Source organism: Pavona decussata, unplaced genomic scaffold, assembly GCF_977016875.1.
Source record: "Pavona decussata unplaced genomic scaffold, jaPavDecu1.1 SCAFFOLD_49, whole genome shotgun sequence".
Classification (NCBI taxonomy): Eukaryota; Metazoa; Cnidaria; class Anthozoa; order Scleractinia; family Agariciidae; genus Pavona; species Pavona decussata.
Window position 1 is genome coordinate 29,615 of NW_028145471.1, and position 23,430 is coordinate 53,044.

The following is a 23,430-nucleotide window of genomic DNA, read 5'->3' on the forward strand; positions in this document are numbered from 1 at the left end:
AGATACCTACACCCTATATCGAATTAAGGCTTATAGAGCTGGATATCAAACTGTACAAAGAATTTTGAAATGAAGTGAATTGCCGAATTTTTAGCGCTGTTTTCTCGAATCAATTTTTTCACTTAAAGGAGCCACTTTAAAGAGCTAAAACTCGGAGGGAATTTGTTTGTTTACCTTCAAATTTAGACAGTAGTCAGTTTAACATATAAACAACAAAAACGTATCTGCGAACTTTTTATTTCAAAATATTTTTTTCTCCGAGAGCGATTTTTGTACGATCGCTCCACCCCGTGATTCGGACGCTTGCATTAAGAGGTCGTTAAAAATTCGACAACTCATTTTATTTCAAAATTTGTGGTATAATTTGATCGCCAGCTCTATAAGCTTTCATTTGATATAGGGGTTTAGGTATCTACAGTTTAAACTGGACGCGCTACATCGCTTGGACGCGGGACACCTCTAAAGGTATAAGGTAACCTTAAGTCAGGGTTCACAAAGTAAAATTGCTCTTGGACAATTGTAAGGGATTTCCTAGTTTAATATGCAGAAAGAAGACTGCAGTTCTCAAAGACTTTCAATTAATTTTGCTTAGTGAAAATTAAGGTGTTGTTTGAGGACAGGGTGTGACACAAACAAACGGATTTTTGATGACACAAGTTTAGCCTAACGTGAATAACTTAATTTCTTCGACATCTCTAGACCTCGAATCACGCAGGTATGAAGTTATAATGTGACCACTTGTCGTTCAATGCAACAGCCTTCTGTTTACTCAAAAATTTTACCTTTCATTAATCTCTTTACGAAATGATCTCTATTTGTGATTGGCTAAATTTAAAGCTAGTGGAATGTAGCTGTCCCTGTGCAAAAGCATATGCGACTAAGTTTAAACGGTTGAGATGCAATAACCTCTACTGACCCTCACATCTGATATCCAAACAATGGATAAAAATGACTTACATGATATGCTTCGGAAACTAATAGTCAATTGAACATAATTATCATGGGGCAACAGAGGGATTCGATCTGTCTTATCATCAAAGAGGGCGAAAACAGCAGTTGTCATAATCAATGCATTTTTGTTAGCTACTTTCAATAACAGCACTTTATTTGTATTGCTATTTACAAAGATTGTATTGCATTAGACAAAAAGCGTGATAAACGACCTTAATCATGATACAGCAATACTAAAACGAGCGAATTAAGTACTTCATTAATTATTCATTAACAAGGAACTTGTTTCCTGGAAAACTTGAAAGGTAATAAAACTTAGTCTCACAATACAAATGGGAAGATCTACCATTGAAAAGTAATAAAATTTCACCAGGCTTACCACGACAGTTACAACAAGGGTAGCTTAAATTGCTATGATCAAAGAACGTGTGTGCACCGCTGTATCTGAAGTTTGGTTATGTCTCATTGCGTAGTAAACAGGCTGCGACTTGTCAAAGGTCTCCCAAATTCTACGCAAATGTCTCTCATTCTGAAATGGCGTCCCCCAAATTAATACAAAGTCTTTAATTTTCCGATATTTGAAAGTTTTTTACATGGTTGCAAGCTAACCACAGAGCCTGAAACTTAGTAAAGTGACTAATTTTTTAAATGTGATCTTTCTTTAGATGGACTCAAATTTCTGTCTCCATTTGAACTTCAGAACGGGCAATTTACCGCCAAATACTGGCATTCACTTTAAAAGAAGAACTGACGTTTTGGACTGAAGTGAAGAACTATACGAAAGAAATTATTTATCTCAAATTATAAACCAAAACTGGGTACAAACTACTGCTTCTCAAGTTAAATCGATCAAGGCCGTCTCCAAGACCCTTTTCCCTGTGTAGGCCCTAAAAATAAGTGGTCAGCGGTAAGAAAATAGGGTCAATTTGCTGCTGATTTATAAGGGGTGAAATTCTTCTCATGTTTTTGTTATTGTGTCATGGATCTGTTTCATGCCTTTCCTAATCCATTCACGGTATGATTAATAATGTGTCTCACTGTGAAGTTTGGGTACCATAAAAATTTATCATGGACCAAAACCGAGTTTAATAATATCCCACAGACCTCAAATAGGCACAAATGACAGTTATGGATCCTGGCACAAATAAGTCTCCTGTCGTAGAATTTGGCATGTGTTAGTTCGGAAAAACAGAACCACAACTGCGATTGGCTAAAAGTGTGAAAGGATATGTGTTTCGTATGAAAATGCTTGAACAGTCGTTAGTGTGCAGAAGTGTTACTGGACGCCAAGTAACGGCTGCTTCAGAGACAATCATTGAAGCAATCAAATTTCTTTATCAAGTGTAGTTATTTCCTAGCTGTCCTTGCTTAATTCATGTTCTCGGTTCGCTGTCTATGCGTATCTTTATAAATGAAATTAAGGTCGCATATAAAATTCTAACGGCTGTTTTGGCTATGTAAAGCTTTTTATAGGGACATAGAGAGAAAATAAGAGAATTTGTTAAAAAATGCTCCTCGATCTTATTTTCCCACATTTTTACTATAAAAAAGGTGGCGGCGTAATCAAATAGGGATTTCAGAAACGGCTCATGGCACGACCTCTTTGTAGCTTTCCAGATTTTAAAGAAAGGATAAAATAAATCCTCAGAGCAAGGGGAAATGTATATTGGCAAAGTTTGGTTCTCTGATTTGTAGATATTCTCTTGACTTGATTATTCAGCCACTGGAAGAGAGAAGAAATGAAGTACATCAGCTAAGCCAAAACATCACACCATAGACCCACGCGATGGGATTGGTGTAGATGTCTACTCTGGTAGTTCTAACTCTGTTCAAGTATTCCCGAAATTGTAATGTTTAACATCACTACGTTGGAGTTAAGTGCAAGGCAAATGTGAAGGCTATGAAACCCAAGACAAAAGAAATAGATTACTCTGACTCCGTTGTGGTATACCAGGGAAAAACTTTGTAGTTTGATATCTCTTCGTGGTGAATACCTTTAAACAACAACAAGCGAGTAGCAATTAAAGTCATTGTATTATAACAGTCAACAAAAAGAGTCGAAACAGATTTCATTTCTCTCTGGGAGCCAAAATCACAGAAACTTTCCTTCTGGATATTCATGTATTCATTCATTCGTTGAATGTTTTTTCAGAATTCTTTTCACAAGTTTTCGTCAACTGAAGCAGTCTTTTATTTTTGGTTGGAGGTGGGATTGCTATTTTCTGTGCTAAATATGGCTTCTCTCTGTTTTGTACATACCCACTTTTTAATTTTACAACAGACTGCTATACAACTTTACTTTTGAACTCTTTTGTTGCGACCACTTGTCCTGGAGGTGGATAACTCAACAGCCAAACATTAAACATGTTTTTCACAAAAAGACAACAACAACCACCACAACATTTGGAAATAAAAAACTTACCATTTCCACGCATCAGTTCAGTGCTTTGCTTCTTTGCGTCCAAATTCAAGTGGATGTCATCACCAATTAGTACAAAAGGAGCCCAGTGCTTCACAGCACAGAACTCTTCTGACTCTCGTAGACACTTCATAGCCTGGTGAAGAGCTACACTGGCGGTTTTACCATCGCCAAGATGTTGGTAGAAACTCTTCATGAACTCCATAGTCGCCTGGTCTGAAATTGCCCAAAGTGAAGCCAGAACAGAACGAGCCCCAGCAGCCAAGAAAGCCCGAGCAATTCCGACGACACCCTCAGACTTAATCCCTCCTCTGCCACTATGACAGCAACTAAGCACAACCAGTTTTGCTCGCAGCTTAACAGCTTGGACATCCGACATTTTCATCATGTAGTCCTCTTCCTTAGGACCCTGGTTCTTTGCATCGTAATGTTTTTCCCATCCTGGATTTGCAGCTAAAGCAATTTCTCCCGTTTCCTTTCGTCCGTGAGCTGCAATGTGAATCAAAGCAGCTGTAGCAATTCGTTTTAACACCTCGTCTTTAGTTGCCTCTGTTCCTGTTAGTGGTCGAATCTTTAGAATTTCTCCTATCATCTCTACTTCCTTTCTGGCATATGGCAGTTGCCTGTACTTTGGATACTTGACATTCCCCAGATATGGATCTCCGACAAGCACTGCCTCCTGCACACTTTTGCAGTCCTCAGAGCGATCTGTGATCAGTCTTAAACTGGTCAACGAGGGTACAGTGCGGATGTGGATAGATGTGCTCAGAGCAGAGAATGGAGCCAGGCAAAGGGGACCGTCGGGGACAACGATCAATTCGTTACCTTGACACAAGTCTGCAATGGGACCAAGAATCGCATCATGTAATGGTTCCAAGGCATTAATGGTGCATTTTGAGGGCACTCCTTGCTCATCCTCATCCTCTTCATCATTGTTATCAACATCATCATCATTTAGCTTATCCAGTGAACGATTCTCACATTTTACGCGGACACCAACTCCAATTTCCTCCAAAGTAGCATTCAACAAAACAGACACTGCATCTTCGTCCACTCTTCCTTGTTCCAATTCCTTTTCTCGAAACTCGACCTTGCTTCCCTTGCTGATAACCCAGAAAGTGATTTTGTTGTGCCTGTGACCCAAGAAAACCGTTTTCGTAGATAACTTGTTTGAGATGTAAGAAATTGTTTCTTTAGGTTCAAGCGACGCTGATGGAGATTCTGTGAAACCATACTGTTCTTTTAAGATGTCAACCAAAGCCTGTGCTCGACCAGCCTCAGCAGCACACAAACCTTCATCTATTGATCCCAGCTTCAATAGGTTGTGCCAAAGCTTACTGTACGCATCACGATAAAGTTCTCGAAAACTTATTTTTAAGGCATCTTCACGAGTAATGGAAGCTCTAACAATGTCAAGTATACTAACACTAGCTTGATAGTATTTGCAAGCTTCCTCAAACTTTCCCAGATCTTGGTAAGCGCTGCCGAGGTTAGAATAGACGATCCCTTCATAAAATCTATTGCCTACTTCTTTTGCAATTTTCAGAGACTTTTCACTGTACTCTATAGACTTTTGGACGTTTCTCAGGCCTAAATAAGTGGCACCAAGGTTGCCATAGGCCCGACCTTCTCCAAATCTATCGCCTACTTCTTTTTCTATTTTTAGAGCCTTTTCATGGTACTCTATGGCCTTTTGGAAGTTGCCCAGGCTGTGATAAGCGCTGCCGAGGTTGCCATAGGCTACTCCTTCTCCGGATATATCGCCTACTTCCTTTGCTATTTTCAGGTGCTTTTCCCTGTACTTTATGGCCTTTTCCAAGTTGCCTAGCATCTGATAAACGCTGCCAATGTTACCATAGGCCGTTCCTTTTCCGGATCTATCACCTACATTTGCTATTTTCAGATTCTTTTTGTGGTATTCTATGGCCTTTTGGAAGTCGCCCAGGTAGAAAAAAGTGTTACCAAGGTTGCCATAGGCGCTTCCTTCTCCGGATCTATCGCCTACTTCTTTTGCTACTTTCAAAGCCTTTTCATGGTACTCTATGGCCTTTTGGAGGTTGCTCAGGTTCCTATAAGCGTTACCAAGGTTGTCATAGGCTTTTCCTTCTCCAGATCTATCGCCTACTTCTTTTGCTATTTTCAGACGCTTTTCATGGTACTCTATGGCCTCTTGGAAGTTGCCCAGGCCCTGATAAGCGTCGCCAAGGCTGCCATAGGCTCCTCCTTCTCCGGATCTATCGCCTACTTCTTTTGCTATTTTCAGAGCCTTTTTATGGTACTCTATGGCCTCTTGGAAGTTGCTCAGGCTCCTATAAGCGTCACCAAGGTTGCCATAGGCTTTTCCTTCTCCAGATCTGTCGCGTATTTCTTTTGCTATTGTCAGACGCTTTTCATGGTACTCTATGGCCTTTTGGAAGTTGTGCAGGTTCTGGAAAGAGATGCCAAGGTTGCCATAGGCTCTTCCTTCTCCGGATCTATCGCCTTCTTCTTTTGCTATTTTCAGATACTTATAATGGTACTCTATGGCCTCCTGGAAGTTGCCTAGACTGTTATAAACTCTACCAAGGTTGCCATAGACTCCACCTTCTCTGGATCTATTGCCTACTTCTTTTGCTATTTTCAGAGCCTTTTCATGGTTCTCTATGGCCTTTTGGAAGTTGCCCAGCATGAAATAAGCGCTACCAAGGTTGTCATAAGCTCCTCCTTCTCCGGATCTATCGCCTATTTCTTTTGCTATTTTCAGGTCCTTTTCATGGTACTCTATGGCCTGTTGGAAGTTGCTCAGGCTACAATAAGCGTTACCAAGGTTGCCATAGGCGCTTCCTTCTCCGAATCTATTGCCTACTTCTTTTGCTATTTTCAGATGCTTTTCATGGTACTCTATGGCCTTTTGGAAGTTGCCCAGGTTCCTATAAGCGTTGCCAAGGTTGCCATAGCCGTTTCCTTCTCCGGATCTATCGCCTACTTCTTTTGCTATTTTTAGATGCTTTTCATGGTACTCTATGGCCTCCTGGAAGTTGCCCAGGCTGTCATATGCGTTACCAAGGTTGCCATAGGCTCTTCCTTCTTCGGATCTATCGCCTACTTCTTTTGCTATTTTCAGATGCTTTTCATTATACTCTATAGCCTTTTTGAAGCTGCCCAGGCTCTGAAAAGCGGCGCCAAGGTTGCCATAGACTTTTCCTTCTCCGGATCTATCGCCTACTTCTTTTGCTATTTTCAGGTCCTTTTCATGGTACTCTATGGCCTGTTGGAAGTTGCTCAGGCTACGATAAGCGTTACCAAGGTTGCCATAGGCGCTTCCTTCTCCGAATCTATTGCCTACTTCTTTTGCTATTTTCAGAGCCTTTTCATGGTACTCTATGGCCTTTTTGAAGTTGCCCAGATTCTGAAAAGCGATGCCAAGGTTGCTATAGCCTTTTCCTTCTCCGGATTTATTGCCTACTTCTTTTGCTATTTTCAAATGCTTATCATGGTACTCTATGGCCTCCTGAAAGTTGCTCAGACTGTCATAAGCGTTACCAAGGTTGCCATAGGCTCTTCCTTCTTCGGATCTATCGCCTACTTCTTTTGCTATTTTCAGAGCCTTTTCATGGTACTCTATGGCCTTTTGGAAGTTGCTCAGGCTCCAATAAGCGTTACCAAGGTTGCCATAGGCTTTTCCTTCTTCGGATCTATCGCCTATTTCTTTTGCTATTTTCAGAGCCTTTTCATGGTACTCTATGGCCTGTTGGAAGTTGCTCAGGCTCCTATAAGCGTTACCAAGGTTGCCATAGGCTTTTCCTTCTCCGGATCTATAGCCTACCTCTTTTGCTATTTTCAAGTGCTTTTTATGGTACTCTATGGTCTTTTGAAAGTAGTCCAGGGTCTGAAAAGCGATGCCAAGGTTGCCATAGGCTCCCCCTTCTCCGGATCTATCGCCTACTTCGTTTGTAATTTTCAGATTCTTTTCATGGTTTTCTATGGCCTTTTGGAAGTTGCCAAGCCTGTCGTACGAGTTGCCGAGGTTGAAATAGTCCTCTTCTTCTCTGGACCTTTCGCCTACAGAATCTTTCTTCCCTGTCATTTTTGGTAAGACTGCAGAGAACTCTGTAGAAATATACATAGAGGATACTTATTCTATGAATACATTTTAGGGTCTTTTTATACGGGCACTTCATGACTGTTTGTATGTGCTCATCATAGAAATCACTGATTATAACTCGAAAGTGTAGCACATTATCTCCATTGTTTGAAGATTACTAAAGTTGATCTCAGTCCAGTAATATTTACGTAGACTGTTATTTTTTTTTAATAGTTTAATAGTTTTTATTTCAATGTAATAGGATTACAGTTGTTTTTAAACTAAATTGTACACACACAAAAAACACACACACATTTGTACAAAGGACCTCAAACACACATTGTAAACTATCATAACGTATCTCTTGCGAAAAGATGAAGTAATATAAAAATATTAGAATGATTTATACTGAAGGAAAGAGAAAGCTAACATGATTCGTTCTCTTTACTGTATTTGCCCCATTTTACGAGATGGATGGGGAGTTTATTTTTTGATCTGGCGATTGTTGTCTTAAGCTGGAAAACCAACTTAATCTTCGCATTGAACCATGATGAGCTTAGGTGAAGAAAAAAATGTATGCTAATGAGATTACGGTGAGTTGAAATCACCAGTGGCTTATCATTAACTGCAACAAGAGAAATCGTTTTGCACCTTTGCGTGTTATAATTCATGGTCGGAGTGGTCTCTTTTCACACGTGCGGAGTTCCAGCAGTCACGCAGAGAGAAACAGAATCCCAGACATCGTGGTTTGTGCAGATCGAACGCGCGAGGAATGCTTTCGTTTTATCCACGCGAACAGTAACTCCAGGGCACAGACTTAATATAATATGAACCACTCAAAATAGGCAATTGGGCGATTTAGCATTTTAAAAGAAAATCGAATCAAAGAACGAACGCAAACAATTCCTGCCAAAAGCAGTAGAATCGCGGCACAGAGTTTGGGACATTTATTTACTGCACAAAATGTAACAATATTTATTGTAGCACAAGCCGCGCTAGACACTGTGTTTTTATGAACGCTGTAATCACATTAAACAAAATTCGGAGTCTTTTTTCCACAAAAAAAAAGAAAGAAAGAAAAGTGATACAATTGTACATTGATGATACAAAGCAAGTGATCGTCTCCGCGCGTTGCATTCGGACGGCCCTAAAATGGAAGAAAAAAGGAATAGTTGATAAACTGGAGTGCGAGGTTGGTATTCCTCTCATAAAGAGTTATAAAGAATTGAGACTACAAACCAATGTTACTGTATACTACATTCGTACTGGACAGAGCAGCTATGCGCAACGCAAAAGCAAAATATTACAAAGCAGAATATTACAGTAAGCTAGATTAATATCCTGCCCGACAGATAACAACAGCTAACTGAAAAGAAACCTGACAACCCAAGTAGAGCAGAATTGGTTATTGCGATATTAATTAGTGGAAGCAGAAAATTCTGCTCGATAAGCTAAAGCAGAACCTAAGTTAGTGTTCATAGCGCGAGGTTAGCCGGTTAATGTTCTGCTCGACAGATAACAACAGCTTAATAAAGAAATGACTACCCAAGTAAAGCAGTTTGCTCGACAGATAACAACAGGTCTGGGAAGAACTGACTACCCAAGTAAAGCAGTCTGCTCGACAGATAACAACAGTTCAATAAAAACTGACTACCCAAGTAAAGCAGAACAGGATTAATATCGCGCGGTGATGGTTGAATTAATGTAGCGCGGTAGATATAAACAATGCAGTAAATAAATGACTAAGAGCCAAGCTATGCAATACAATAAGTTCAAAAAACAGAATCTTAAAATTGATATAGCCTATTTACAAATCTCACTACTCACCAATGCCTTGCCTTGCTTTTACATGATCGTGAATCCATGTCGAATACGCGCGAGTTTCCCAACCTCGATCAGTTTCCCGCCATAATAACAAGGATTCAACAAGACTGCGACTCTCGGCAATGGTCTGAAGAGGTACATCCTTCCAAAATATCGTTCTAATTCCTAAACGTATACGTTGCTTTTCGACATTTCAATCCTATGATACTTGCGTTATTAAAATGCTGAGAGGAAATGTGTTAGCCAAATTCAAAGACAGACAATTCGCACTAATACAACGCAATTTCAGAAGTACATTATTTTATCGAAGCTGGCGTCGATTCATCTGAGCATCGCATTCCCAGGAGAAGAAAATAAAAACGAATGACCCAAGAACTATTTTTCTCGGCCTTATGGTAGATACAACTTACCAAGTCGAATATGCATGTGTAAAGGTCAATCCCCGAGCAGAGGAAGTGGTCTGCTGTTATTCAATAAATTAAATTGATGCCCGCCGCAATTATCGATAAATACAAAAAACCCCATTCCTTTGTGACAGTCTGGGCTAGGAAATGTTATGAAAACGAAGGCAGGCCAATGGAAAAATCGGCAGTTGACCGTGGAAAATCATACAATACCACTCCGGAAAACACTGCGCGTCGCAAGGCACGAGTTTGTCTCGAAAGCGCAAGATGAAACTGCATGACTATAATACACTGTGTTTGTTTCATGTTACATTTCCAGGCATACGATGACACATCGAGCACAATATTAAGAGGACCCCTGGGTGGAATTTTTTCCTGCTCAAAGCTGCTCATGCTCTGAAAGATGGTATGACTTTTTTTGCATCGTGATGAGTATATATGCCGTTTCGCAGGTAACAATATGTGATTGATAAACAGATCATCTTTACACACTAAAATACCTAACATTATGTCTTTAACAGAAAGCAATTCAATTCTAACATCATGATCGCCTAACCATTTTATAACCTCTGCCCAAAACTTCTCAGTATAGTGACAAGACACAAAAATATGTTCGAGGGATTAGTCCATTACACCACAGAAAGAACACAGCGGAGATGCTACAATGCTGATTTTACTAAGGAACACGTTCTTGGAGAGACACCTGTTTAAAAGATTGTACTGAAATTCGCGCGACTTAGTATCCAGCGCCACCCGGTGTGGTAAGCTGTATATCTTTCTCCAATCTAACTCATCATCTGCAAATTGAGCATTATATTTAAATTGAGCAGTCGGTGGAGTAATGATTCTATCTCGTAGTTCTTTATACATAATCTTTGATACAGCTTACTTATTGAAACATTCTGTCCATTTAAAGATAGGAGAATGTAATTTTCTAAAATGAAAGGCTCATTAATAGTAGACATACAGGTTCTTAAGGATTGACGCCATTATACTGGAACTGCATCAATCAAAGAAGCAATATTAAAAGTATCTAATGGTGACATATTAAGCTCCCTTACTCTAGAATTTGTGACAAGATCATTGTTCTCCGTAATTAAATCCCCTAATCTAATTATGCCTGCATTGGCTAACCTACTATTGTATACAGATTTCCCAGTAATACGAATAAATTTGTTATTCCATAATATAATCCTTGAGAGATTGGCACCTTCATAATGTAAACTGTTATATTCTTGACGTATTTCTTGATAAGGTGGGAAGTCTCGCTTGAATTGTTTCAGTAATGGACGCTGTTGGAGTCTATATACACTTAATGTACGGGGAATGATAAAGCATACAGTCTGTAAATTTTTTTCACTATTACTGCTTGCTTTGGTGAAAAAATGGTGAAAATAGACGGCATTTTGTAAGAATTTGAAGGCTCGTGTATCAAATTTGAATTAGTGACGCATTTGAAGATGACAAACATACGGTTTTCTTAGTGTATTTGTTTTGATCAAGTGCAAACTTACGCATTTAAAAGTGTAGGCTCCAACTTGGGATGGTTTCGTTTTTTCTTGGCCAATGTTTGCTTTTATGTGCCAGTTTTTCCGATTTCATAAAAATTGCTTGTCTGAGCAAATAATTTTGAGTCACCTAAAGAGCCTCGTATGAAACAACGTTTAGAATAATTTTTGCCGCCTCATTCTGCAAAACTTGTAGGTCGTTCATAAGAGTCACGTTGTTCTTGTCGCCCCACACAAGATCGACATAATCAAAAACTGGAAGAACAAGACTGTTGTAGAATAGTAGGCGAGCGGTGAAAGGTAACAAATGTTTAATCCTACGTAAAAGACCTAGTCGCTGATTAACTTTAGAAATTACATACTCTACATATTCTGATCATTCTTTGTGTGCATCAGACCACGTGCATGCCCCACATTCCCACCAATGTAACCATCTAATTGCCTTTGTCACCCGTTCTTTCAGGAGTATGGTTTGGCTGGCACTTGGTTGTGTCATTTGTTCTTTTCATCTCGAATCTTCATGACTAACTGTCTGGTTATTATGTTGGTCATTCAGTTGTCTATGTGGTCTCATTTGTTAGATCGCTCCGTCTGTTTGTTCCCACCATGCCTCCGTCCAGTTGAGTCATCTCACTGGTTTTACCGGTGTCTCGGCTTGAATGATTTTTATTGGCATAATCTTGTAAACTTAAACATATTTAAATCCGCATTAAAACATGAAGATAGATATTCGTGTTTTAATACTCATGGTTGCCATGGTACTGAGAAAGACGTCTCCTTTGTCTATTGATCTGACCCACCAAAAACATAGCATTATGGCATGGTTCACTCTGCTTACTATCATAGGCGTGGGAACCAACTTGCTCTTCTCACATTTCTTGTTGTCAAACCCACTACCCTATGGAAGGCGAAAACGTTTTCACAGTTGATAATACACCAAGGTCTGGATGTGCAGATGTGTTTCTGGGATGTACGAACCGTAAACGATTTACCCATCTGAGTTAGTTCAGGAAATGAAATATTTTAAGTCCCCTAAACGAGATGCAATTTACGGACATAAACTCTTCTTTATAGACTGTCTGCAAAATACACACCGACGAAACTGTACGAATTGAAAATATAGTGCCACGGGTTGTTAAAGTGCGGTTGTATTAGACAACCCTCCATAATCACCGTTAAGAGAGCAAATAACACTTTCTCCCCTGACCTGCTCATCGGATCAGGGAGACGTGTGATGTTTTATTGAACAGAGTTGAAATAAATAAAAAAAGAAACCTTATTTACTGTCCGAGCATCGTTCTCAAAGCTTATCCTAGTTACTTAGGAAAGTATACTAATTCGACTTATATCTCACTTTTAATTTCATACTGTAACACTTCCCTCTCTGTTTGATTCTGATTTCACCATACTTTACAAACAAAAAAAGCTGAAGACTGACTCGAAAACCCCTTAGTTACTTCAGTCTCTAGGCTCTGCATAAAATATGTGTTATTTCTTTCCATTTTCACTATTTACGATAATTCATGTAACTGAGAACAAGAGCAAACAAAGTTATTGTTGTTATCGTTGTAGTAAACACAAGCAGTTGGTTTGGCTTCTTATTGTCTCGAGTTGAAGCACGCGGAGGTGAAAAGATCACATTTTGGTGGTTCTCTTGAATTAGACTCCACAGGGTTTCGTTCTATGTAATTTTAGCAGAATACACTATATAGTAACTGCAAGGCTTTACAAAGATTTAATTGGCTTATTTTACATGAATTACGTACGCTGCAACAGAAAAAATTTATAAACGAATATATGCGCTGGACAAGAAAAGAAGAGCTTTGTTCAAAAAATTCTTAACATTTCTCGCATCATCAGATCACTATTGCCTGTGACATCCTTTGTGAGCTCCCACATAGTTTCAGCACACCCCCCACCCCGTTTCCCCAACCCGGTCACCTGGCGCTTTTTAAAAGCAGCCAAACGCACTTCCCTTGTACTACAGTTAACTGGCCTTTGAGAAAATCATAGTAGACGCTTTAATCGCAGCCAATAGGATATAACCGATTACAAACTTCAGGGAGTGATTTGAAAGCTATGCTGAGTTTTGAGAGCACAGATTGAGGGACAGTACTACTTGATTGGCCAAAGAAGCTATGACATCCCATCCGGATTAGTGTGACATGACATGATATGACATGACCAGCCTCTGTCTTCGCAAGTTCCTCTCCGATATTTATCTGATCATTTTCCGTTCGTAAGCCTCTTCCTCTACATTTTCCTCCCATGTGGCCATTCGTTCTATCAGCAATACCCTCTCAGTACTTTTACACTAGAGGACGATGTCAGTTCACTCGTTGGTCGGAGCGATGTAAGCCGAGGTGCATGCTTGCTTCCTTGGTCCTGGATGAGCGGGATGGCTGTTGTTTCCTGCTTATTTGCTTTTTACTTTACCACTTTAGATTGAACCTTAACAACTTCTTCCACCACGGTGAGAACTTAGCCGCGGCTCCGGGTGTACGTGTCCAGCGAGGCCTTCGGAAATGTCAGAATCAATGCTACCAAGCTGAGTGAGTTTTGTCTAAGATGGTAGGGTATTATAGGTTAAGTGAAAAAAGATGGAGGTAGCAACAGGTTCCATGAACAAGAAAAAGTGCCCCAGGTGTTTTTCTCGTCCTGCGTTCTCCCAGATGGCTTGCCTTGGCTGTCAGCCGGTGGCTATCCTTGCTTCCTCCTCGAAGGACCGAAGACCAAGATCATCATCGGCATATAAAACTCTACTCTGATCACGACAATCTTGCTGATCAATAACGTTTTTCGTTCTTTTTTATATTTTAACCTAAATTTTTAAGACGTTAGGTTGCTTCATAATCCACGTTAAACTCGGCCTCTGTCGATTTCTTATTTGTGCTATTCCTAGGATCTTGGAACTTGCATTACGCATATTTCCAGGATCTTTCCCTTTGAAGTTCTCATATATTTTGTATTCGTAAGCGACCAATTTTTTTTAGCTCAAAATCCCGGTACATTGGAGGATCACGTTCTTGTTTATAAAAGCCAAATGATACGCGAACAACAGGGTACCTTTGGTAGTTCCTCTAGATCTAAAACCATTCAGCCAAAATCTACTCTTTTCTAAAGAATAAGGTAGTATTGATAAACTTTGAATCTCAAGTTTTACATTCACTTGTTTTGAAAAAGAATTTGTATTCAGCGTTTTGGGTTTACAATATACTTTTGTTGTCCGTGAACTATGCGTCTGCGATCAAATAAGCAAGGACCTTTAAATATATAACGATATGAAAATCTTGTAAGGTCTCATAATTTAATCACGGTATAAAAAGGACAAATTGCTCAATTTATTGACCTGGAAAGATCTTTTAAGACTTGGAACACTGGTCAGAGACGTAGTGCTTACGTCGAAGATTGATTTGTTATCTAAAGTAATTTAGCTGTTATAAACGTATACTGAACGCACTCCTCTGGTGTCTTTGCGTTGATATGTTATTCTTTCACAGGTACCCTCTTTACCTTATAGAGACCCCGGTACTTTGAACGAGTATTAAATCAAATCTCTCTAAAAAGACACTGTTTAAGGACGGTGCCTACTAATACAGAACTATTTTTGCGCAGTTTATAGCTATGCAGGAAAAGCAGATTTTAGCAAAGGCTGTTAGAATCCAAAATGAAAATTGAGGGGAAAAACCAGTAAAATACAAGGCAATGTATGGAATTTCTTTCCATTTTGAAGCTTTACTGTCCCTGAAAAATGCATGGTTAGCCCCAGTTTTGTTTTTGGATACCAAGAGTACTTGCTAAGTTCTGCTTCTTCTGCAAAGTGTAAAACCGCGCAAAAAATATTCCTGTATTAGTAGGCACCACACATAGGAAACCCGAGTATCTCGAGATGCACAGAAAGTATGCCCAGTAGCAAAAGTAGACACCGTCCTTAAGGCATAAGGCTAGCAGCAAACAAATATTGTTATCAGAACAGCTTAAAGTTGCTGACAGCAAGTTTAATTCATCTTTCTGCTCGTTCTCTCTCATTTTGAGACATGGAGAATGGGAAGTCTCTAGACTCAAAGTGAGATGCACTGGTAATTCTCCCTCCTCATTCCCATTTTTGGTGTGTAAGACTTGCATAATACTTTATGATCACAGGCGATGGACAAAAGCATTTTTGAATAATTAATTACGGGAGTTTTTTGTCAGTAGCCAAAAAGCTTGTCCAAAAACCATGTAAAGTGAAAATTAAGACAGACGAATACTCATGAAACCAAATAGGGTATTGAAAAGTTCATTTAAGAAATTTCTGTTTATTATGGTGCATCTTTAGGCTGCGGATTTGTTAATTTGGGTTTTGTTCAATTATGTTTTAAAACCATTTTCTTGATCCATGCCTTCTAGTATTAAATCTCTACTTGCGTGACAGTCAGTGAAGCCATAAACGTGAAATCGGTGATACATTGGATGGCAAACGGGCCATTTAGATGCATTTGCACTAAGGTTTGCTTTCATTTTCTAATAATTAAATGGATGCAAAGTCAAGTTATAGAACGCCATTTTACGAAATTCTAAGTCACCGCGCATAGAAATTTTTCCGCTAAATTATGGTCGTGGAAAAATTTAAATTCTAGCCTTTCTCGGTTATGAAATTATTTTTTTTCTACGGCGTTTTTTCGTTAAAGGGAGAAAACTTAAAGAACTTACTACACTTTCTTCACTATTTCTATCACTCTTTCTAGTTTGATACGCAAGCCTTTCAAAGAATTCAAAACCTCCTTTCATCAATGTCCTGTGTTTCCCTAATAGCTTATAAGACATTAGATTCACCTGAATCTTCCTCTCCGTCTGTATTTCGCGGCTTGTTGCTTTCATTGACAGATCTCCTCCTTAGCTCCACCAATTTCTGGTTATTCTTGTCAATCTTACATCAGTTAAGATTTATAACACGCCGGTTGCAAAAGTTTTCTAAAGCTTACAAATCCTTCAGATCGGAGAAAAGGTCTCACAGAAAATATGTGTTGATTCTCTGCCTGTTTTTCTTGTATGTTTCTCTCTCTTTCTCTTTCTTTTATGGGCAAGCAAGGGCAACAGCAAAATTGAAATTATCATGAAGGCTAAAAAACGTTTTTCTTGTAATGAAACTTGAGCTAAGAAGGTACGCACACAAAAGCAAGAACGTTTTTTTTTTTTTAAGTTTGAGCATGACAAATCTTTTCCATTTGTAGTGAAGGATACTGTCAATCCCTTTTCACACCACGTGACGGCTTCCTCAAACTGATTCAGCTGAAAACATGCACTTGCTCCTAATAAACAGAAAATGTAAGTTCGGCATTACTTTTGCTTATTTGATAAAGCAATAGCCGAGATATGTGACGTTCGCAGTAGGATTCTCATTATCCAAAGGGGCAAGGTAATTTTGCAAGTTAACTTATTTCCATCCCAACAATTCATATTCAGAGACAGTTTTAATTTAATTAATACGCTAAGTTTTCACAAAAAAGGACTTCCATTGGTGCAGTTAATACCCAAGTGCTCTGTCTTGGTAGAAAATTGAAGTTCTTCCGGAGTTTTGCCAACAGTAAATCATTTTGTGTGTCACATTCGTGAAAACTGTATCGATCTTAAAATGGCGCTTTTTAAATGACATGGACCGTCCTTAATCTGCATAGAAGATTACAAAACTTATTTTTCAAACAGATTTAACATTTAGCTGTGTAGCTCAGTTGAAGTACGTCACTGTAGAATCATCTATTTGCATATTGTTAGCCAATTTATTTTATTTATTTATTTTTTTATTTCCTTTTAACGACCCCTTACAAAATCTTCATTTTTGAAGGAGGTGGGGTTTCTTGGAAGAAGAAGAAGAAGAAGAAGAAGAAGAAGAAGAAGAAGAAGAAGAAGAAGATGCCAATAATGTATCCATTATTATTACCTCATACCTGTTAATATTGCTTTCACGTGAGATGGTTGTAAGGAACAGGCAACTTTTGCATCACTCAAGGAATCGGTATACTTCCCTGTAAAAGAATAAAGTATAAGGAGAAAGCTAGCATATTGATGTAGGCTCGATTGAACAACCCTTCGATATTTTGATAAACCAATTTAAGTTATCGAAAACTTCTCACCCAAACGAAAATATCCCTGCGCTCTGTTGTTGTATAGTTTGGCTTTCAATTCCTCATCCTTGCAGTTTACTTTAATTCCTTCTGTGTAGAAGTAGATGGCGTTGTTGAAATCGTTCTGTCTGTAACTGTCATTGCCCTCATTTTTGTAAACCTCTGCTATTGCTGAAATGAAGAAATTAAGAAGATAGTGTATTTAACAATTATTCCACGAGCGCGCGTTGGATATGAGATGATAGATAGACAACGAGGCGCGTAGCGCCGAGTTGGCTATAATAATCTCATATCCAACGAGCGCAAGTGGAGTAATTGTTTTATTAAAAACAATCAAAAAATATTTCTAAATCTTACTGATTTCGCTGTGCAAGAACAGCCAGCAGACAATTTAATGGTCGCCATTTCTTGGCCATGGTATAATGGCTCATAGACCATGGCCGCTAAGCCAATCAAATCCCTCGAATTGCATTATACAATGATTCAGTTTTTAATAATAGTAGATAGCCTGCAGCGCAATGGCGTTTCCTTGTGAACGCTGGGACCAATTTGACTCAAACTTAAAGCTTAAATTCTTAGGCCCTTCTTATTACATGCTCATGCAGAAAATGAACTCAATAATGAAATGATAATGATAATAAAAAATGCGTTACTTAAACTGCAAAAATGGATCAGTGGAAATCAAAAAAAGAAATACAGCTAATAGACTTTAGAAATGTTGAAGAATACGTTTCATTGAATTTCTTTCTCTGTGTAAGCCGAACGGCCCAGCTTTAAACTTCAATTGTGAGAGTTTTATCAAATTGACCCTTGGATAAATTCTTACATGTGCTTTCAATTCACAAAACGTAGTGAACTAGGACGAGACGCTCTAGCCTTCCTCGGTATTCATGATCCAAGATGGCCCCACTAGCACACCGCACATATAGTATGACACACTAGGGGAGGGTATCCAAACTATGTTGGGTTTATACATTGAAATATTCTGGTAGAAAAGAGCCTAGCGTTTCTTCTCACCTCTTAAAGTGTCATCATCAAAATCCAATGTTTCCTCACCAGCTGGTCTGACGTCATTGTTACTTGCAGCGTCCTTTTGACTCTGCGCCATAAATGCTGGGAGTTCGGGCTAAAAACCCTAGGAATCAAATAATCTTTGTGTTGATTTTATGCATCAGCTGTCGCTATTCCTTCAAAACCTTAAAGCGTAATGCCTGCGTTAATTACACTCCATACAACTGAATGCTAAAGGTAAAATCCGAATTAACAACATGTTAAGATTCATGATGTTTTCTTATAACAGAATAACAGATTGCGAGCGGATGGGAAGAATGAGGAACAGTTCGTCAATTTCATTTCGCCTCATTCACTGTTGGGACAGAACAAAGAGATTAGTGATTTATTACATTCTGTGATAACGGCGTTTTGGGGAAATACAGAAGAACGAAAAGATATGTTTTCTCGACACTCCTTGAGTTCTAATAAGCTGGCTAATTCCATGCTGGCGCCTGCGTGGTTTGCGTTTTGCTTGCGAGTTCTCTTTGCAGTTTTTTTTTTCTTTTTTTTTTTTTTGAATCTTTACCAGAAAAAGTAAACTGTGTGTAGAGTAATAGCTTGTACCCAGGTTCCTGCTATTTCCCCTATTGGAACGATTAAGAAAATCTGTTGTTAGACTTCCAAGAATAGGCCAGCGGACGTAAATTCTGTCGCCAGAATACAAATTGCTTGCCGAAGTTTGCTATCAAAACCGCTTCTTAGTGTTCCTAAAGCGTTAACAAATGTTCATAACAGTTCTGAAACAGGGAAATTACGCTGTAAGTATCAATGGTACACACTAAAAACAAATTATGCATTAAACAGCCGATTCATCATTACTGAATATTAGAGGACTAAATCAAGAAGATGAACGGAAAATGAAAAAAAATTATTGTGGATTTAAGAACACAAGCCAAGATAAGTTACACAGTTAACGTACAGATTACCGTGCTTATTTACCCTCCTAAATACGTAACTATAACTTTTACGAAGCTATTGCAGGGCTTTTTTTTTCTCAGGTCTTGCAAGCCATTTTATTATTATTTTTTCCACACTAAGGGAATTTATTCTATCCCTTATACTAATTTACTACCTGTTTTCTTTTTGTTTGGTTTTTAGCTGATATTTTTGGTATTTTTAACTACGACATACTGTTCGTTTTACCGGCGAATTTTGAAAATGTGGAATTTGGAGCTGGCTTTTTGCCGACGAAGATTGGAAAACTGCAGATTTTCTAACAACTAAGTCCGAATGTCTGAAGCCATCAATGCCATCCAAATGGATATTTACCGAAATAAAATTTTGGTCTCCCCAATAAACCCTTTCTTTAATAATCAGTTGCCAGAAGTTCTTTTAGGTGAATCGTCGTGTACAGCACTAAGCAATAAAAACCAGCACAAAACTGAACCGCAAAATCAGTTAGCCCTGCGAAATTATATGTTTATATATTCTGAAAATTTCTTTGAGAACCGATTTCCGAAATTTGTCTGAAAAGCTTGTAATCTAATTTGAAATCTTACAAATTTTATTATAGAACCAGCGGAGAACAATATGCCATAAACCTCGCGAAATGAAAAGTCTGAATCGGAAAAGGAAATTCTAAATAAAGTTTATTCCATAACATCATTTTAGGACGTGACCGAAACCGGTGTGAGAGGGTGTATAACCTCACAGTTATTCTCGATCAACATTTTCTTGAGAATATGAATTCAATTTCTATTTTGTAGTCTTGAAAGAAAGTCATATTAATTATGGAAGGTGATTATAGTGTTAATTGTCAGGTTTGTTGCAGAAAACCAATTTCTATATTCACGAGCTGCAGTTTTTAGTCATATCTCTACAATCATACCTCTAAAATGACAAGGACTGAAAAAAAAAAAGCAAGCCAAGGAATAAAATCCGATAAACATACTCATTGTCGAGGTATAACTTAAACTATATAAGCAATATCCAATGTAAACAAAAAGCTACCGAATAAAGCTTCGACTTTTGTCACCCCTAAATAAAATAAGAAAGCCTCCTATCATTTGGCCCTCGTCAACTTTTTTTTCTGGATTTTAATTTTCCAATTGCAACATACGATCTCAACCTACTTCTCCGTTCTCTTTCCTTCCATCCCCAGTGTTAAGTTCCAATTTTTTTCCTTAAAATGCGTCAAATGCCAATCAACATTTGAGAGGAGCAAAATGTAAATTGTTGTTGACGAATAAATTTCACTTTCGGGCGGTCAAAATCCGAATACTACTTCTGATGATTGAAAAACAGACAAACGTCTTAATTGGGGTCATTACAGCGTCTAAAAATAATTCTACTTGCTGCTATTTCAGGTGAGAGGAATAAAGTGCACGAAATTATGATGAACGATCGAAGCATCAAAAAGTCAAATGAGTCAGTGATTCGTGAGTTATGAGTCAATGAGTGAAATTTTGAAATACGGTAGAAGATATAACTTGAGGTAAGCTGATTATTTGATCAAGTGGAAGTATGTGTTTGCAGGGTCTCAGTGCGATTTATTGTTCTTCACCATAGCGCGGTTGAAACGCATGCCACTTCAGCGTGATCGCTCGGTAGAAAAAGGATTTTCCAGCAAAGGACAGCAAATGTGACAAATTACATATTAATTATCGAACATTAAAAAACTGAATTCAAACTAAGGCTGTAATTTACAAAACATGTCGCACATTGGCTTGTAAAAGAAAAGAAGAACTAAAAAGCCAGGCATTCCGTCAAAATTCTGATGGCAGTTACATTCATTTGCACAAGCAATATCAAAACGAAAAAAAAAAGAAAAGCGATCGAGTGAATTTCGATCGATCGAGTGAATTATTATTATTATTATTATTATTATTATTATTATTATTATTATTATTATTGACAAAAGTCGAACATATCATTGAAATAACATATGCAATAAACTGTACGACGAATAAATTATTTATTTCACTTTCCGACGATCCAAATCCAAGGAGAACGTAGACTAGCACGTCTTATGGACAAGAGACAAAAAGAAAAACAAACAAAAAACCTAGTGATTATAACCATTACAGCTTTTGTAAATAAAACTCCTGCGAGCTGTTATTTCATGTGAGTTGAATAAATTGCGGGCACTGAGACTCACCGATCTTTCGCTCGTTGATAAACATCTCGGCATTCCGTGTAAAGCCGAGAAAAGGAATACGGCTGCCGACAGCCAGTTTCTGCGATCAGTGACGTGTTATTAAAAAAAAAAACAGTTTCTGAAATTTTGTTTTACAAAAAGTGTCTTCCTAGCAAAAGCAGCGAGTTTTTTTTTTTTTTTTTCTTTCACTGCAGAGGCTTTACCAGGCAACAGTGAGGGAAAAAGGTGGCAACAAAGGTTTAAGCAAAAAGGTCGACTTGAAAAAATATTCGACTGACCTGTTTACTACGGCAATATAATTTTGAACATTTCAATTTTGAACTCATGACTTAACAATCAATGACTCATTTCACGCATCCATATCTACGCTACATTTGAGCCATGTAAACTGGCTTTTACTTTTTAAGTGGTCTGGATAAAAGCAGTGAGGAAATTAATTTTTAGAAAAACACGACACTCCTGAGTTTTACAGACATGTTTCGGCAGTTGCAACTTTTTAAGTCTAGTTGAATCGTTGGGTGAAAATTCCGATCAAAGCGATTAAACAGTACTTTGTAACGATATATATTGAGTTTGTGAACGAAATACTAAACTATGACCACTATAATAAAAGTTTAGGACAGCGTTGTTCGTTTGTTGTGTAAGGTGTACAATGAAAACTGAAATTTAGATGCTTTTATTTCCTGTATACTCACGCACAATGACCTCATGACTTAGCAATCAATGACTCATTTCACGCATCCATATCTTAGCCACTTTTAGCCACAACTGGCTTTTACTTTTTTAGTCTAGTTGAATCGCTGGGTGAAAATTCCGATCAAAGCGATTAAGCAGTACTTTGTAACGAAATATTGAGTTCGTGAACGAAATGCTAAACTACGACCACTATAATAAAAGTTTAGGACAGCCCACTAAAGGTTGTTCGCTTGTTGTGTAAGGTGTGCAATGAAAACTGAAATTTAGATGCTTTCATTTCCGGTATACTCACGCACAATGACCTTGCGTAGTGCTACGAAGTTAGAGGCAACAACAACAGCAGGTGTGGCATGATGAAGATACGAATGGCAAGCCTTTATTAACGGCTTCACTTTTCGTTCTCATTAACTGGGTTTGGCCGAAAAATATTACGAATACACGGACTATTTATCCTAAGAGGTCAAGATTTGTTAAAAATACCAATTTGTATTTCATTTAAATACGAATTACTTACCAACGCTAGTCTCCAAAAAACTCTACTTCGTGTTCCTCAGTTGGGTTCTCAGAAAACAGTAACAATCCTGTGACAGGGAAATTATACAATGAGGTTTAGTTTTATTCTCCAAATATAAACCATCTTCTATACAAAATTGTATTGAAGAACCGGCTCACCACCACCGATTACACGGGGACTTCTGAACACAAAAAATACTGATTCAAAGCAATGAAATTTACTCTTGGAAGTGTTTTGGGTAAACAGGAATTCGTAATTATAGCACGTTTAACTATCGCCAGAATGCAAAATACTTACCAAGTAAAGTTGTCAGAAACTCTTCTTCATGATCCTCCGATGTTTTAACAGAAAACAATAGCAATCCTGCGACAGGGAAATAACACAATGAGATTTAATTTAATGACTTAGAGTAAACAGTATCGTTCATGTGAGTATGACATTAAACAAAACTCACCATTACCGAGTACTCGAAGTTTTTATGAGAACTCATTAAGAACAATGGATTTTTCTGAGGAAATTGAATCAAGCTAAGGGGCGGCTATATGTAACTAATGTGTAATAATTTTTCCAAACGGAATATATTATAGGCATAATGCAAATTACTTACCGAGTAAGTTGCAAAAAACACTCCTTTGTGTTCCCCTTAGGTTCACAGAAAACCTAAAAAAGTAATGCAAAACAGAAATTTCACACTGATTTAACCATTGGATGTAGCAGAGAAGAAGGCGGGAAGGAAAGGAGGGGGTATGGATGCCATCCCCTTTCAACTTTTCTGAAAATTTCTTTACCAGCTTTTG

The 23,430-nt window shown here is 38.2% G+C and overlaps 2 protein-coding genes across 3 annotated transcripts in view; both read right to left on the reverse strand.

Annotated features, from left to right (window-relative positions):
- Window positions 1–1,080: 1,080 nt before the first annotated feature.
- Window positions 1,081–23,430, reverse strand: part of LOC146481451 (uncharacterized) — a 106,469-nt gene continuing 84,119 nt past the window's right edge. The window contains exon 9 of the transcript XR_014864423.1: window positions 1,081–1,163. The gene's annotated coding sequence lies outside the window, so the exon portion shown is untranslated. The remainder of the gene's footprint in view (window positions 1,164–23,430) is intronic.
- On the reverse strand, window positions 1,112–23,295 carry LOC146481452 (uncharacterized). 2 transcript variants are annotated; one of them, XM_085108235.1, is made up of 10 exons: window positions 23,241–23,295; window positions 22,931–22,996; window positions 22,634–22,700; window positions 18,291–18,408; window positions 17,283–17,444; window positions 17,097–17,174; window positions 16,393–16,460; window positions 15,985–16,078; window positions 3,374–7,459; window positions 1,112–2,674 (listed from the first exon to the last, which is right to left on the reverse strand). In XM_085108235.1, exons 4-10 carry the CDS (start codon window positions 18,379–18,381, stop codon window positions 2,664–2,666), a joined length of 4,590 nt encoding a protein of 1,529 aa, XP_084964361.1. In that variant the 5' UTR covers window positions 18,382–18,408; window positions 22,634–22,700; window positions 22,931–22,996; window positions 23,241–23,295; the 3' UTR covers window positions 1,112–2,663. The 2 variants fall into 2 exon arrangements, with proteins under 2 accessions (XP_084964361.1, XP_084964360.1); XM_085108234.1 differs by lacking the exon at window positions 23,241–23,295 and having other exon boundaries at window positions 22,931–23,135.